The sequence below is a fragment of the Cryptomeria japonica genome, chromosome 3, assembly GCF_030272615.1.
Source record: "Cryptomeria japonica chromosome 3, Sugi_1.0, whole genome shotgun sequence".
NCBI classification, from domain to species: domain Eukaryota; kingdom Viridiplantae; phylum Streptophyta; class Pinopsida; order Cupressales; family Cupressaceae; genus Cryptomeria; species Cryptomeria japonica.
Window position 1 is genome coordinate 354,708,679 of NC_081407.1, and position 18,169 is coordinate 354,726,847.

The 18,169-nt window shown below is 40.9% G+C and overlaps 1 protein-coding gene across 1 annotated transcript in view; it reads right to left on the reverse strand.

The window, feature by feature from the left end:
- The window catches only part of LOC131079996 (uncharacterized), a 228,909-nt gene that overhangs the window by 124,323 nt on the left and 86,417 nt on the right, over window positions 1–18,169 (reverse strand). Inside the window, exon 6 of the mRNA XM_058018045.1 lies at window positions 12,768–12,804. Within this exon, the coding sequence (XP_057874028.1) occupies window positions 12,768–12,804 (37 nt within the window). The remainder of the gene's footprint in view (window positions 1–12,767; window positions 12,805–18,169) is intronic.

Consider the following 18,169-nt stretch of genomic DNA (forward strand, 5'->3'; position numbering starts at 1 on the left):
AGGATCAAAAATCCTTTCTAATTCAACCATTCCTTTCGGAATAGTGTTTGTCTTTAAGTTCAGGACTCCTTCGGCATCGAACTCAGCTTCACCCACTTCATCTTCATCTATGATCTGTGTTAAGAAGACGTCCGTGCTGGTTAGGAAGTCTAAAATGTGCTTGTCGTCTTCGAAAACTTGGAAATTGGTAATGTTATCTGGGACTGAAGGAACTGATATTAACTCGATTGTAAACTTCTTTAATCCTTCCATTGCTAATGGAATCAATGAGCTCGCGGCCTGTGCAAGTGAATTGGCCACTTGATTCTGATGTCTATAAATTGAATTGATATTGAAAGCATCAAAACTTTCAATTAGATCCCAGACTCGATTTCTATACTTGGTTAGCCTTTTGTCATGGCAAACATATTGCTTTCTGATTTGCCTTATTGCGATTTCTGAGTCTCCGTATACTTGCAGTATCTTTGCCCCCTTTTGGATGGCTAACAGTAATCCATGAACCAAAGATTCATACTCTGCTACGTTGTTGGTGCAAGGGAACTGCAATCTGTGAGCGGCAAGGTATGTTTCTCCTTTAGGACTAATTAATTCATATCCGGCTCCGGATCCTTGTTTGGACTTAGATCCGTCGAACCTTAGCGTCCATATCTGATTTTCTTGATTGTCTGTTTCTGGACTTTCATGACTTTCATCTGTTGTATCGGACGAAACTTCATCTTCTACAGAACTCTCGGTGTCTGTAGAGCTTTCCTTCTCTGAATCTTGAATTTCCTCTACAATTAGTGTCTGCGGGATTCTTTTGTTCACTTGCTCCAATGCGGTCTGGCATAAAGCACAAGATAATTCTGAGTGGACGGCATTGTGAATTCTACACCAATTCGGAAGAAGCAGATCTCGGACGGATGCTATATTGCCAAGTTGTACACTTTGCTGGATGTTTCTTTGCACGAACCTTCTGAAGTTTTCAAACATCCCTTCGTCCTCTTGGTCGGATCCTTGATCGCTTTCAATGACGATCTCAGTTGACTCCATGACCTCTTGTTGGGTATCTTCATCTTGTATGTCTTGTATCATTAAGATCTCCTCTACTTTTGGTTTATATGTTCCTAGGTCGGATTCTAAAAATAGAACTTCGTTGTCCTCTCCATATTCAGTTATCATCAATCTCAACCTTGGGGTGCTATCAATTTTAATCTGGTTCGGGACTCCTCTCCATGGTAGCCACATGTGTGCGAAATCGGTCGATACATATCCATTCAACTTTCGGGACCAATCTCGACTCAGGAGCATTCCATATGAATCTGGAATATCCACTACTGATATATCTATAAAATTCTGGACCCTTGGGTCTGCGGCCAATTGCATGTGAATATTGTTCAATTCTCCCATGACTGGAACTTCTGTCTTGTCAAGCTGAGTGACCTTTCTCTTGGTAGGTGCGGGAGTTATTCCAAGTCTTTGACAAACGGCTAAAGGCATGACATTGCTTGAGGCTCCGGAATCATAAAGGCAATTGTGTAATAGCTTTCCAAATATTCTGACTGATAACAGGAACGGGGCCGGTTCGTCCTTTCCTTGAGAAGGCACTGAATTTCCTTCACTTGATTCTTGATGTTTAACTTGATTAATCTTCGAGTGATCTTCCTTCGTTGGGCTCTCCTCTTTCGAGTGACTGGCTTGGTTTGCAGATTTTCCCTTTTTAACCACATCTTTCTTGATTGCGACTTCCTTTTCGGGAAGAACCAAGTTAGTAGTGAGGTTCTCTTTGACTGTAGGCTGAGCTTTCTTAGCTTCGCCTCTTTTGAGTAATACTTTTCCTTCCAACATATCTTCCTTTTTAGCTGGGAAGGTTATAGTTTGAACCATGCACTCATTTTGCTCGGGTTGTTCTTGAGAATCGGCTTCCTCTTGAGTCACATTGATAGTGGCTTGAACACTTGACCTCGTTGCACTAGGTTCACTCAAACTATTAATCACTGCCTCTTTAATTTCAGACACTTTGAGCAACTCGTAGAGTGGTAAACTTACCTTGACTTTCTTGAGTTCATCTAACACCAAGGCGGCCAATCTTTTCATTTCATTTCCCGCGGGGGGTGAAATATTTCTTTGTCTGTATTCTTGAGTGTTTTGTGGATATTCAGGGACGTTGCTGGCTTGGGGATCCGGCGGAGTCGAAAAATTGTTTGGAGGAATCGATGTTGTTAATGGTTCGGGATTTCTCTGATTCCTGTGATAAACTCTTTGGTTTGCACCTCCTGACGCTTGGTGGAATACTTCCTTGATTCCCTCTACTAGGACACTGTCGTTCAATGGTGGGAAATAGTATTCTGAATCTTCTACAGGTCCATTTGCAGATGCTGGCGGAAACTGAGATCCTGGTGGCACCATTGGTCCATTGGCCGATTCTGGAGGAAATCTCCCATTTTGTACTTGATTAATTTCTTCTTGTGAATATCTGCAGGTTTCAACGATCATGGCTTGACCATACTGTGTGGTTGGAACAATTTCGTACCCTGTGGTGGGAGGATTTTCAGGCGGATTGGTAGTACGCATCTCTTGTTGGAAAATGTCGGCCGCAATCTTGAACTCAGGACACTGCAACTCGGAATGTTGGTTCGTGTTGTGGAGTCTGCACCAACTGGATAAGGCTGCTTCGGCTAAAAACACTTTGCCCGAAGAGGGGTTCTCTTGACTTTGCGTATTTGGTGGATTGTCCAAAGGCGTCACCACATTTCCATTGTTCGGAGCTGTATTCCATGGTCTTCTTTGGAAACCTTGATTGTTATTTCCTTGATAGTTGTTTCTGAATCCTTGATTATTATTCCCTTGGAAATTCTGGTTGTTCGCGTGTTGGCCGTGGTTGGCCCTCTGCATGCTCTGGAGTTGATTATTCTGGTTCCTCAAATGGGTGACCTCAGTTGATAACTTCTTGACTTGCTCAATCAGCTCTTTCATTTCATCTTTCTCTTCTTGTGTCCTTGACGAATTTGTAGCATTTTGTAGGTACACAGGTTGAGCGGGTGGGGCTTGAGAAATTGGAGCTCCTGGGTGAAGGACCAACTGATTCGCTGGCTGTACGTTTGGATAGGTCGCTTGCGGAATTGGATTCATGACTGGAGTTTGGTTGGCCAAAGCGGTGCCAACTGCCTGCATCTGGTTAGGTGCTGCGACGGGTCCCATGTGTAGTAGTGGTCCAGTGATGTTTTGTCCCATGTGCTTACTTACTTCAATGGCTCTTGTATATGCCGCATTTAGATCATTCGGAGTTGGATGTGTCCTTACGAACATAGCTGTGAGATGATCTAAGGCTCCATAGTAAATTTCCCTTGGATCTGCAATAAGATAAGGAGGACGTAGCATTGTGTATGCTCGGTGAAATCTGTCATTGAAGGAAGTAATAGGTTCATGCTCTCTCCTTCGAACCTCAACAAACTGTCTATATAACTCTGCTGGTGTAGTTGGGATGCCAAATTTGGCAATGAATGCGTCTTTCATCGCGTCCCAAGTCCTGATGGATCCTGTAGGCAAATGAATAAACCAAAAGTATGCCTCTTCTCCCAATGAGTAGGGAAAAAGCCTACATGCCACATCTCCATATTCAATTTGTCTGTTTCGAAGAAGGTCCTCGAACATCTTGATGTGATCTTCTGCTGTGCGATGGAAATCACTAACATTGAACTTGGAACAAAAGTGTTCTGGATTCTTCGGCATATCATGATAAACTGCAAATTCCAACGGTGATGGATTGTTGACTAGCCATGTCGCACCATTAAGTACATGAGGAGGAGGAGGTGGCGGTGGAGCACGATGAGCCATTGTATTCCTTGAAACTGAACTTGATGAACTAGCTTGGCTCTTTGTTTGTGAAATTGCCTGGATACTAGATTGGATCGCCGCTTGGACTTGTTCTTGAAGAACTTGTGATGACTCAGGAGATCCTTCCAATCTTAGTTCGAACTCCTTGGGAGTGTCCTCTCTCTTAACTCGCTTTGCCTTGGAAGTAAACTGAAGTTCACTTAGATCTTTGATGCCTGGTGTAGACCTCAACAACCTTTGATGTTTCTCGGGCGAGAATGAACCAATGCGATCCAGCGTGAAGTCTTGCAAGGATTATTGTGGGTTCCTTTGATTGCGAAGATCTCTAGCTATGACCCTTTGATGTTCTTCGGCTCTATCTTCCTCTTGCTCTAGGATGATTCTGACTCTGTTATATTCGACTTGACTTCTCCTTGCGTTCCAAGCTACTTGATTCAATTGGGAAATGATGTCTTCTTGGGTATCGCCTACTTGCAAATTGGGTTGCACCACTTGATTCCGTCCTTCATCTGGCAACACCATCGTACTTCATGATCATGTTTGCGATGTTTTTCTCTTTTCAAAATCTTCGGACTTCGAACTTTGAAACTAAAGAAGGCCCTCCTTCTAGCGCCAATTCTGTTGACGTGTATTTTGTACACAATCATACACAGAATAAAATACCGACAGGCATCTTATCCTCTCTTGAGAAAATAGTCTCTAACTGCTGAAGATCTGCAAAAAGGATCAGTTAGGTGGACTCCAAGGTTCTTTTAGTGGGGTCTCCACGTGTGGACAAGCTTTTTTAGTGGTATGATGTGATTTGCTGTTTCCTTCAAGGCTTCTTACGGATTCAATAGTTCGAAGGTTTCACTAATCTAAAAGGAACTTTTCAAAAAAAATGGAAAAAGATAGGGCTTAAGAGGTCTAATCTAGCCTAACCCTATGAACGACTTAGCATGAATGAGATTTGGCAAGACTCAACCAACTTCAATTTTGCCATAAGATAACAACTCAATTGAAATTAGTGCGATCTTCTAAGGTAATAATGGTGTTCAATGCATCAAAGACCAAGGACACTACTATGAAGGTACATATCCTAGATACAAAAATGCTTGAAGGTTAAGGATGCAAAGTGTTTTCCAGTCGACCACGCAAGGCGTTCCTACAATCAGCAAGAAGCTAGTGGTTTGGATTGCGAATCCTACCAAATATCAAATCTCACACTTAGTCTTTCTAATTAACAAACTACTTTGATTGAGCGTGATTCAAGTACATCCAACAACCATGAAGATAACTCAAGAAACTTGCAACAAAACACCATAACTTCAATATTTTATTGATTTCCAAGTCATCATATACAACAATTGCTTGAACTTCTCTCTTCAAGACTCAATCTTGCTACAAAAATAAAAATTGCTTACAATTCTAATCTCTCTACTTCACTCTTAACTCTCTTCTCTATTAACTGACTATTACAAATGAAATGAAAATGGGGGTATAAATAGCATCCCCAATTACAATGAAAGGTCCAGATTGAAAGTAAATCAACGGACAAGATCATGACACCTAAACCCTAATTAGGGTTTGTTACAAATGACCTCCTTTTTACTGAACAATATTAAATACATAGCCAAATATTAAATTTGGCACAAAAATCTAGGAGGTATCAACCAATGAGAAATAAGATGTCATGTCATCTGTAACAACCTTTCATCTAGAATCTTATTCCCTTTCCAATTTTCCTTCTTAGCATATGCAATGAATTTTGTCACAATTCCTTCGATTTCTGTGATTGGAATCTCGGGAAGATTCTTGATACTCTCTTCTAAGTGGATAACCTGATCAAATGCATCTAGAAGAGCTGTGTCCCAAGTAGGTTCAAGTTCCTTTGTTCTATCAATCAGGAGCATGGTGGCATACATCTGATCATACTGCTCATCTGTAACATCTGCGTCCTTGCGAAAGATGATCGTGATTCTATCCTCAAACTCTTGTAAATCCACATCTGTCTCGACCTCGATCCTCCTGCCAAGAATGGTACGAAGTACCTCAAATACTCTGTCCTGGATCGGATTGATCACCTCCTCAACTTGACCACACCTAACGCTGATGTCCTCAAAGAGAACACTCTTTATATGGAGTAAGGTTGACCACTGAAACAAACTGTGAGAATCACCTTCTAAGATCCTCTCTTGTGCTAAAATTCTTCTAGATGTATGTCTTATAACCTTCAAGACAGGGATGACAACGTCCTTGGTATGGGCAAATGCAGCTACTGTTGCCATCAATCTGTGGATTATCTCAAGAACTTGGATACCCTGATGGGTGATCTTCGACATCCTTGTAATAAACTCAATGGCCACCGTGTGAGATCTATCCATCCAATTACATGTACGCTGGACCATATTCCTGAATCTTTCTGCTTCATTAATTGATTGAAGGGGCAATGCCTGCAATGGTGATCTAACTGGATCTTGACGTCCCAAAGGTTCATTGATGTGACTGAAATATGTCCTCCATGCACCGACCTCTCTCTCGAGCTTTCTATTCTTTTCTACTTCTTCTCTAAACTTATCCTTCAATGCCTCAAATGTGTCGGTGGCATCATCTAAAGTCTGCTCTGCTGTGGATGGTCCTAACTCAATAGTTTGTATATGATAGTCTTCTGCTAGGATCTCACCCTCATATTTGTCTGCTGCCGGTGTAGCTATCTGCAGTTTTCTAGATCCAGTCTCATCTCGAATCATCTTGGACATCTTTGTAGCCTTCTTCTTCTCTGTTGTCATATGTGAGCGTCCAACAAGGCTCTCTAGATCGATTGCACTGTCCTCGTCCTCAATTACGATCACCTTAGTCAATCTTTCCTTCAACCAATCTGGGATATTTGATCTTGTCTCTTGAACTTGAATTTCTTTGTGTACTATTTCTTCTTGTCTGGGAGGAGATGTTACTTCATTATCATTATCTAAATCATAGTCTTGGAGAGATCCATCGGATGAAACATGCTGTGCCTGTTCTTCCTCCTGTCTGTCATTCTGTACCATCGATTCCATGGATTCTTCCACTCGAACTGTTCTATCTTCTGGCCTGGAAGAAGTACCTGGTGTTTGGTCTTTGTTAGCACCTTGCTTTTTCTTGGAAGGCTCTTTCTTTTCTGATCTTTCCTTTCTCTTTGAACCTCTCGGATGGAGATTGCCCTCACTGGCACATCGAAGGTTACCTTCACCTGAATTCCTAGGATTAGGATTGCCTTCACTAACACTGGCTCCACCTTCGGCTGGCTTTTCTTCCAAAGTAAAAGACATGGCTATGCCTTGTTCTCTCAACTTCTGATGTTGAATGTCTACCCATCTGCGAGTACAAGACAAGACTGGTGCCATCAATTCATCTAAATCCACGGCTTCGGGCTCATTCCAATTCAAACTTATTGCTTTACTCTCTCTATCATATGAAGATTGGATGTGCCTGCCGTTGTCCTGAGCTTGGTCGGCTACTCTGTAAATCTTACATTTCCTGATGAAATCCAAAGGCAATCTAGAATGTATCTTGCGTTTCACTTCAAGATCATCTAGGAGATTCATCATAAAATCTTCAATTTGGTATTCATGTCTAAATCTTCTACCGACTGTCTCTTCTAAATGTCCATGAGGATCAAAACTATTCCTCCAAGCAAAAGATGAAAAAGGATACAAGGCTAACTCCCTCTCTGCGTCATCCATGGCTGAGACATTGGGACATACCTCAACTGAATTACCCAAAATAATAGGTACCTGAACTCCATTCTGATGTCTGTGCCTGAATGCCTTCACATATGCTGCCAACTGCCTTGTTACTTCAAGTAACACAATTCTATCTGTCGGGTACCTCGGCAACATGTATGGAGGTAAAGGACATCCATACACTCTAATGTAAGTGAACTTGGGAAACTGAATGAACCAAGCACCGTACCTCTTGATTAACTCCTGGGCATCCTGAGATAATCTGTTGTGAATCCCTCCTTGCAACGTCCTGGTGATGTTCATTGCGAAAGTATCATTGATTAACTTGTAGTTCTTCCCTGGTGGATGATGCAAGTAGGTATAGGATTCACAAACTCTGACCTCGCCGGGTCCTCTTCCAATCACTCCTCTGTGAGGTAGTCCTGCGTACTCAACGCTCCTGATTAAGGCATAGATGACGTATGAACTCATGTGGAAGGACTTAGTAGCCCTGAGTCTTCTCAATTGTACGTCTAAGCAATGGCTAATTATCCTAGCCCAATGTATTGTACCCTTTCCTTGAACAATCACCTGGATGAAATAAAACATCCATTTCTCAAAATAGAAGGCATGAGGTGCTCCTGTAACTCTGTTGAGCATGGTAATCAAATCTCTGTACTCCTCTTGGAAATCGATCCGGTGTGGTGTGTTCGGTACTTTGCTCAGACGGGGACGACTCTTAAGTAGCCAGTTCTTGTTGATTATGCTTAGGCAAGCATCTGGATCATCATCGTACACTGATCTGGCTCCTTCAATGCTCTTGTATATCATGTCCCTGTGCTCTGGAAGATGGAAGGCTTCACTTATGGCCTCCTCTGAAAGGTACGCCAAAGTGTTTCCCTCATTGGACACAATTGTCCTGGACTGTGGATTGTAATGACGGGCACACTCTATCATCAACTCGTGACACTGAATGGCTGGAGGAAAACCGGCCGCCTTAACGATGCCACTCTCTATTATTCTCCGGGCGACAGGTGACGGCTTGCCGATGTAAGGGACCTCTCGGAACTTCTTCGTGCTAAAGTTTCCCAAGTTTGTATCTCCAATGTTGCTCCACTTGGACACGATCTTGGTCTCCACCTCTTCAGTCTTCTGATCTTCTTTCATGAGAGCCGAGCGACTGGTGGATGCTCCCGCCTTTGGGGTCACCATACCTACACAACATTTCATTATAAGAAATAGATTTTGCAATAAATAACGTGGATAAGAGAGATAGATTTTAGGAAACCTCATGATAAGTCCCTAGAGTTATCATTTCCTAAAATACAACGATTGAGCTAAGAGATTCAAAATTTAAAATTTGAAATATGACGATGAATGAATAAAACAATAATAATTTAAATCGCCATACCTCGACAGAGAGCTAACTCTAGAATGCAAAAACAAAATTTGCCTAGGCAAAATTTGAGGTATAAGATAATCTTCAATATGATTCCCTCAAAATATACTTCGCCACCTCTGGAGAGAACGTGATCTTCAAGTATTGCCTTAGACGTGGTCTTAAATGATCTCCAAATTCGCCCTTGGTGTGGTCTTCAAATTCGCACCACCTTTTGATAACTACGCGCCACCCTTGGTTTGAAATCGCACCACCTTTGAACACACTTCGCACTATATTCGCCTCTTCTTGATTCGCATGAAGAAAGGTAAAAATGATTATGTGAAAATGAACATTTCACTCCCCTTATAAATAGCGCTCATACCCTTTCACCCCTTAGGCCGACTTGACAAATAAAACCATTTTTTAAATAATTTGCAATAAAATAACAAGGCCGACTTGCCTAATTGGGCGCTTCAAATCGATTTTTATATTAATTAAATAATTAATTATTAATGCCTTGCGCTTTTTAAATGAGAATTTCGATTTTTAATAAAGGCAAAAAATAATTAATAAAAGATAACGCCATATTAAATGCTAAATAAAAATGGATTTTCAATTTTTTAATCGATTTAGCATTTAAGGAAATTTAAATTTGTTTATTTGGCGCCAAAATTGGAAAACAAAGGGACGTACCTCATCGCTCTGGTCCCTTGGAGAGGGACAGGAGCGATTCACCATTTTATCTTGACTTTTGCATTTCTTACGTCCAACTCCTTCATCTCCACGTTAAAAATCGATCACCTTGATGGTCCTTCGAATTTGATCGCCTTGTGTGCGCATATGGGTGTCCTTTAAGTGCATATCGCCCTGGTCCTTGTCCAAAGGACAGGAGCGATCTTCTTGTTTTCATGTCCATCTTGCATCTTTTAACTTCGATTTTTTATTGTGGGCGAATAGCATCCTTTGTTCGTGTCTTTTGCGCTTATTCCATTTGCTCGCATGAAGTTTTGAGTGTATTAAAGGGATCATCGCCCTTGTCCCTTGGAGAGGGACAGGAGCGATCCATGTCCTTTCCTTGACCTTGTCTGTTTCAGCAGATGAAGTGCACTCAAAATGGAGAAATCACCAAAAAAGAATTGTGCCCAGTCTAGTCAGCAATTGGAGATGGAAAAGAGTCTTTGTCAAAGCAAACAGGGCCTTAGAATATGACAAGATTTGCCTAGTCAACATTATTTAGAAAAGAAGTTTGTCCTTTCTATCTCTACTGCCAAAGACAAAAAGAAGGGCTTTTGTGAATGAGATGTCTAACGAACCATTAAAAAGTTCATATGACAGAATTGGTCAGCAAATACAATAGCTTGTCATTTTTTAATCAGCGTGTGAAAATTGAGGCACACTTTTTAAAGATGTTTGTTTTCTGAAGTTTGGCAGCTAGCATAAGGAATTAGAAAAGGAGTGCAAATTTTGTAAGTTTTTGTCAAAATCTAGAGTAGAAGATCAATGTTATGAAGTTGTACTTAAGGAAGACAAAATTAAACTGCATTTATTTATTCTCTGTCTTTTATGAAGCAGTGATTGGAAAGAAAATCATGCCTAGAAGGGAAGTCATTTCAGGAAAAAGACGAAATCTAAAAGGTAAAAAGAGACAAATCATAACCTAATCAACATTAGGTAAAGTGGCAATCAAGCTAGAAAATTGCAAAAGGCAAAGTCGATGCACCTTTTAGAGAATTTTGCCATTTATAGAGTGATAACCTATCTGTCCCATAAAATCACACCTTCTTTACTCACTATAATATGTAAGACTGCCACTAACTTCTAAAAATAGACCATCCAAAGTCTCCTTCCTAAGATAGGTCTTAGTCAGCTCTTATTATTTTCTAATGCAATGCTCAATTAATACAAACAGCATAAATAATTGCTTTTGTGGACTAAACTTTTATACAGGTAATTGTCAAGCTTGCTGATTGCTAAAATTGTTGCTCGCCAAGTTTTATTATTAATCTAAAATTTGTTATTCATTGAATGGAATTTATTATGCCTATCTTGCTTTTAATGTCTATTTAGATGTCTTGTTATGTGTTTTGACAAATATTAAATTGCTTTGCCAAGTTTGCAAGCTTTGTATCATGAGTTTGCTAAAATTGGAAGATTGTAGCTTTGCACCAATCTCTTGATTTAAAATTTATCAAAGTGTTTGTGACTTTGTATTCGAAGCCTATTCAATTTGTATGTGTGAATGCATCGTTTAGTCTCTACTTTTAGGTTAACAATGCAAGAGTGTACTTGTGAGGATTTTTTAAAGTAAATAAACCCAAAAATCTCTTGTCTAGTGCTAATGTGTTGGATTCTCTTGTGCTCAGGATTAAAAAATGAAAAATACAAGTTTTTATTTAGTTGGTTTGTATTGCATACTCCAAATCACCCTATACACTGAAGATTTTGAATAGCAAGTACATATTGCACCAAGTCTTTATTTTACAAGGAGCTTCCCCTTTAATTCAAAAGGTGGCTTTACTACACATTTGTTCTATTTTGAGTTGCAATGAAAAGTTTAAATTAAAATGCTAAAAAATCTATGCATTTATAATGTTACAAAGTAGTTAATGAGGTAGTTAAATTGTTGGCTAACTTTGGTCAGGAGCCAGTTGCATCATTATTCAACTCCTTCCAGAACTCCTACTCCAGATTGGAAAACTAATCATATTTGAAACCTCCTTAAATCCTAATCCTCATATGTTGCCCCACTAACCCAAATCATAACCATACCACCCTAACAACTTGTACCACTCCTTGCACATGTTGGTCAATTGCCACATTAATCAGTACTACACTCTGAATTATCTCCCTAAGATCTTGTTGAGTACACTATTTATTATAATGATTTAACATTGGAATAATTCCCTTAGCCAGTATAAATATTTGGCATGTGGGATGGGCTTATATTGGGGCTGCAAGGGATGTTGTGTTGTGTCTTTTGTTGTCACTTGCAGGTTATAGGTGGCATGGTGTACTCTGGTCCTATGTGTTGTTGGTTATAGCATCTACACTTATTTTAATGGCTAGCCGTCACTCAAAACTTCCCCTCGCAACCCTTTTCACAAAGGAAAGGTCTTGGAAAAAATACTGCTGCAATCTTCACTTATGAAAAGGATGCAACCTTAGGTTTTGTTAAGGTTGTATTGGGAGAAACTAGCTCGAGTGAAACTATTCCATTGAGGTGTAAAGTCATAAGGGATGATTTTATCAACAAGATGTTGATGTAGTCCCTAATGAAAGGATCCAGTTGTCGCTTCTATTCTTGCCAATGATGTCTACCAACAAGATGCTCTTACCAAAGCTGGAGCAATGCTTGGAAAACACTTTGGTGGTTTCAAAGAGTACATCCATGTCAAACTTGTGCTTGGCACATAAGGCCACAATAATAGTTCATTATGCACTTCAGGAGGTTAAAGGCATACTCTCAAGAACTTGACTTAATGATCACAATTCTCAGCTAACCTCTAGGAAAACAACAGTTCCAAGAATTTTTGTGAGGTCATTCATGGCATTAAGTTTCCAGTGCTGTGAGTTTCCTGTTCGAGTTAAACATTGAACTGGGGTCACTAGGGATGGAGGAGGTATATGTAGTTGTTGGCTGCTAATGTTTGCTTGCTTTTTTCTGTTTCTTATTACTGGCCATAAAATTGTGTGATATTATTTTGGCCATGTTTGTTTGTTAGTTTCTTTTGTAAGTTTATAACTTGGAATGTGTTTGATTTCAGTTGATATTGATATGATGCTGTATTACAAGGAGAGGGCCCAAATAGAACCCTCGCTACTTACTCGAGAGAATCTCAATTAATGAAAGAAAATGATCACAACGAGTAACAAAAAGATTAAATCCATACCTCATACACATCGCTCAATGTCAAAAACCCAGATCCCCTGTGTTAAAAAGAATTAGGAGATTATTAATTAAAAGACACTTCTCAAAACGTAAACATCACCAAATACATGTCTTCCAAAAAAATTGGAAGATACATCTTTCTAAAAGGCACAATAAGTTACAAAATAAAACACAAATTAACTATTTATATACCAAACATTAACACCTTTTTTAAGCCAAGTTACAATCCTTAGGTTTGACATATTTTCCTTGACGATGATCTTAAATACAAACAACCAAGTAAAATCAATTCCTATGATTATATTACCATTTATTATTACTGTCCTGAATAATATAATATTCTTTAGAAAATGTGATTTGAATTAATCATCTAAAATCTTATTAAGAAAAAGTTGATTATAAAAGTTCATAAATGAACAATCTTTTAGAAGATTGTGAACGAGGTGACAGTTCCACTCATGAATGCAAATCGGCCATAAATAAACTTCAATATTATGTATATGTCCTCAAACAATGGAAATCATGAAATTCTTGATTTCTCTTATATATCTAAAATTTGCAATAAAAAAAAGGCCTAAAACATGTTTGACAACATTGTCACGTGACTAAAACAAGATTAGCATGCTAATGTTGCAAATTGTAATTTCATTTGTTACACCAAACGGGACATTTCTTACCTAATATACAGAAAACTTTACAGTCATCGATTATGGTCATATGATATTAAGAAATAATTTTTCCATTATCAATACAATAATATGCCAATAATTATAATGACTACAAAACCATAATTTCTCATTTTGTTGTCAAAGTTACAGCCACTAAGTCAATTACTAAACTTAGAGAATGTTCAATTAAAAGAGACTCTCGTGGTTTATCTATTCTTATAAAAGAGTAATATTGAATCAGTCAAGAAATTTCATTCCATAAATAGTTTGACATCAATAACTGTATAAAACAATCTTCATAACATTTCTCCTAAGATGATAATTCAACAACTGGAATTTGCAGAGATATGGCAAACATATATTGGAGGCTCCATGGTACACCTCTACCACATTGCCCCATGATTGACAGAATTGCAGGCTCAAACTCAAAAGGACTTTCTTATCCATTAATACATTCGTAGTTACTATTTATTTTTTAGCACACTTGTAGAACACAATTATATACAGAATTTGTCCATCAAAAGCATAATCATCTCAGATATTGCTGATAAAACATTAAATCCCTACACCTGCGTGTATCATTTTATTTACTATCAGAAAGTGCAATTAATAATCTGAATTATATCTATTACGAAATCCAAGTTCAAGTCTTTCAAAGGAGTAAGTTCCAGGGCAGACCGGAAAGGGGAAATTACAGTGGTATAAAAGCTAAGTATCCTGCCATCTTGTGGGAACTTAGTGAATGCAAACTTATCGATGTAGGAGGGGCTAATCAGCCATGGCGGAACAATTAGCAAACGAACTAAGAACATTCATGGAGAAAACCAATGACAAATTTGAGAAGACAAACCAGCTGATCCTCCAAGCTATTCAAGGGCTCATCTGAATTCGGGGAGAGACACCCATTCCAATCAATCTGAAAACGAACACTCAACTCAAGCTTGTATTTGTTGTCGGATAATTATGTCATATTGTAATTAGAATGTTACGTGTGTTAAGGGTCGGTGGTTACGTGACGGTTGTCGGCAGTTGGCACCGGACAACCTGCATCAACACCTATATATATGTACTTGGGCTTCTATTTCCAGAGATGTGGTAGGCGGAAGGGAAACTATACTTTGAATGTACTGGTATTGTGGAATCAATGAATACATACATATGAGTTCTTCTCACTTGCATCCCTGTGCACTGCTACCTTTTCTATATTCTTGTTCTGTTATGCACTAAATGCAAACACACCCCTCAGGGGCAAAACATTTGGCGTCATTGCCGAATTAAACCTGGAATGACGGGAGCGTACTACATGGCATGACGATAATGGGACAACCAGTGAACGAGGGGACGAGTAGCAATCCCAAGGAAGAGCTGACAGAGTTGTTCAAAGGAGAGAGGGCACTGACAAGGGACTTCACCTGCATCTTACAAGCATCAATTGAACTTACGTAAGGGAAGCCACCGTGGAGGACGTTCCTGAGAGCGTTGTTTGGAACTTTGGAGTGCCCTTGGCGTAAGTCTAGCGGTGAACTGGTTGATTAATAACCTGCCTAGCCTGTTGGCACAAGCATTCCTTGCCCTACAAACTTGCTGAGAGGAAACCTACCGCAAGAACCGTCGGCAACAAATTTTACAACAATTCCAAGAAAAGAGTCCACGGGAGGAGGAACGTGACGAAGGTCGTCGAAGAACCTTCCACTCCACGGAACGTAGGAATTGATGCCTGTGACGCTGAACAAACATCGAAATCGTGTATTGAAGGGACAAGAGGAAGACGAACACAAAGCAGTAGCGAAGGCACTAAGATTGGAACAACAAGTCGAATGTCGGCGACGACTGAAGAAAATTGCCAAGGAAGGAAGTGGAGGGAATGGCAATGATGGTTCCACTGGCGAGGGCCAAGTTTCTGTATTTATAGAAACCACTAGGAAGCAGTTGGGGGACCTTTCCTTCACGTTGGAGGAGATTGGCGACGGGAGTACAGTGGAGCCGTACACACCATTTAGAGGTGACGAGACCAGGAGAGAAAAGGAGACCGAGACCGAGAACAGAGAACTAGGAGATACCGGTGCGGCTAAACGTGTCGAGAGGACACAAGGGCACGTTAGTCAAAGCAATCTGTTCGATTTAGGCTCATCAAGCCCTGGTAGTCAAAGTAATCTGGTGGGACCTAACGCACCAGTTTCCGGAGGACGAATTCCTGGAGGGTCAGTATCTAGAGGACCAAATTCTGGAGGGCTAGTTTTTGAAGGGTCGAGTTCTGGAGGGCAAAGTGGACCGCCGCCAAGAAACATAATGGTGAACAGGCAGAAATTGCCTAAGTTCACTGGAGATGGGAAGCAGGATCCTACGGCACTGTCATACATGCAAAACGATCTAGTCGGCCAATGGAGTGACCGACAAAGCTGAATGGGTGGTGCAGTTTCCCACCACCCTACAAGGGGTAGCCGTGGACTGGTACTCCGACATGGACAAGACGAAGATAGGTACCTGGGACGAATTGCAGAAAGCCTTCGAGACAGAGTTTAGACTCCTTCAGGACGACAATGAAATCGTAGCCAAAATCTTGTGCACAAAGCACGAGAAGAACGAGATAGTACGAGCATACAACCGGAGAATCAAAGAATTGTTCAGAAAGATGGATAATCAACCCACTGATGGATTGAAAAAGCGGTGGTTTGTGGAAGGACTGAGATCCTCCCTCGGGAAGAAGATGAAGATCATCCCTCCTACCTCGTACGAGGATGCATACAACCGATCCATGGACCTCGTGAGCGAAGGCAAGACCTTGAAGAAGAAAAAGGATAAATCATCGGGTGACGATGGTTCCTTTGAGAGCAGTAGTGACGAGGAATAGAGCGGATGCTGGAAGCCGGCATCATATTTTGGGTGGAGACCAGTGAATGGGTCTCGCTGAAGGAGGAGGCCAACCAGATCCGCATCTACGTGGATTTTCGATGCCTCAACGCAGTCACCATCAAGGATCCATTCCCTATACCTTTCACAGACAGCATCCTGGAGGAGGTGGCTGACCATGAAATGTACTCATTTCTGGATGGCTTTTCCGAATACAATTAGATTTCAATAGCTGAGGAGGACAAGTTGAAGACCACCTTTGTGGTGGAGGACGGAGTCTATGCGTACAACCGAATGCCATTTGGTTTGTGCAATGCTCCAGCAACATTTCAGAGGATAGTCCTTCACATCTTTGATAGGATGTCTATGGGAAATTTTAAGGCCTTTTTGGAAGACTGGTCGATTTTTAATAGCGAAGAAACTCACTTGGTGGCACTGTGGGAATGCATGGAGAGATGTCGGAGGGCCAAGCTGGCCTTGAATCCGAAGAAATGTAGATTTATGGTACTGCGAGGAAAGTTGTTGGGCCATATTGTTTGTAACGATGGATTAAAAACTGGCCCAGATAAGGTACGGGTAATTGTGGAGATGGAGTCGCCCATTGATGTAACAGGAGTAAAGTCCTCCTTGGGACATATAGGATACTACCGAAAGTTCATTAAGAACTTTGCTCAACTTTCATTCCCAATGGACAAACTGACACAGAAGGGCAAATTGTACATATGGGGACCGACACAGGGGGAAGCATTTGAGGAACTCAAGAGGAGACTGGTGGCTGCACCCATTTTGGCCTATCCAAACTGGGACCAAAAATTCCACGTACATGTGGATGCCTCGAACTATGCCATTCGGGCTACGCTAGCACAGGAAGGGGGGCATGGGTTAGACGACCACATCTATTTTGCCAGTCGCTTGTTGTCGAAAGCCGAGAAGAATTATAGTACTGCCAAGAGGGAAGCCCTCAGAGTGGTCTATGCCGTACAAAAATTTCAGCACTACTTGCTGGCAACACCTTTCACTTTCTATGTGGATCACTGGTAAATAAACCCATTATCCAAGGCAGAATAAGCAGGTGGCTATTACTCCTTCAAGAGTTCGCATTCACCATAATTGTACAGCCAGGCAAGAGCCATGTGATCGCTGATCAATTGTCCCGGATTAAGTCGAGAGAGCCATCGGAGGGAGTCAATGATGACTTTCCTGATGCACATCTGTTCCAAATTGCAGCACTACCTTCGTGGTATGCAAACATTGGGGAATACTTGTCCACCTCTCAGTTCCCAACTGAGATGTTACCGAGTGAGAGAAGGAAGTTGGTCTTGAGAAGCACAATATTCCAGCTAATTAATGGGTTGTTGTATAAAATGGGACACGACCAAGTCCTCAGAAGGTGTGTGATGGAAGAAGAGATTCTGGGAAGCACACGAAGGGCCCATAGGAGGCCACATGGGTCCAGACACCACCGCACGCAAAGTATTGTTGGCCGGACTATGGTGGCCCACCCTGTATAATGATGCACGGGAATGGGTGGTGGGCTCTCATACTTGCCAGAGGGCAGGAAAACCATTGAAGCGGGACTTTATGCCCCTCAATCCATCCCATGCCCAAGACTTGTTTGAATGCTGGGGTTTGGATTTCATTGGACCCTTGAAGGCCAGCAGAACACAGAGATGTCGTTACATTGTGGTGGCGACAGAATACCTTACCAAGTGGGTTGAGGCACGAGCACTGCCAGATAACTCATCTTCAAGTACAGCCAAGTTCATTTATGAACAAATCATCACAAGATACAGCATCCAATTCAACTGACGAGTGATCACGATGGGCACTCTATGAACCATGTAGTCAAGTTGCTCCTGACGGAATTCAAAAATTTTCATTCCTT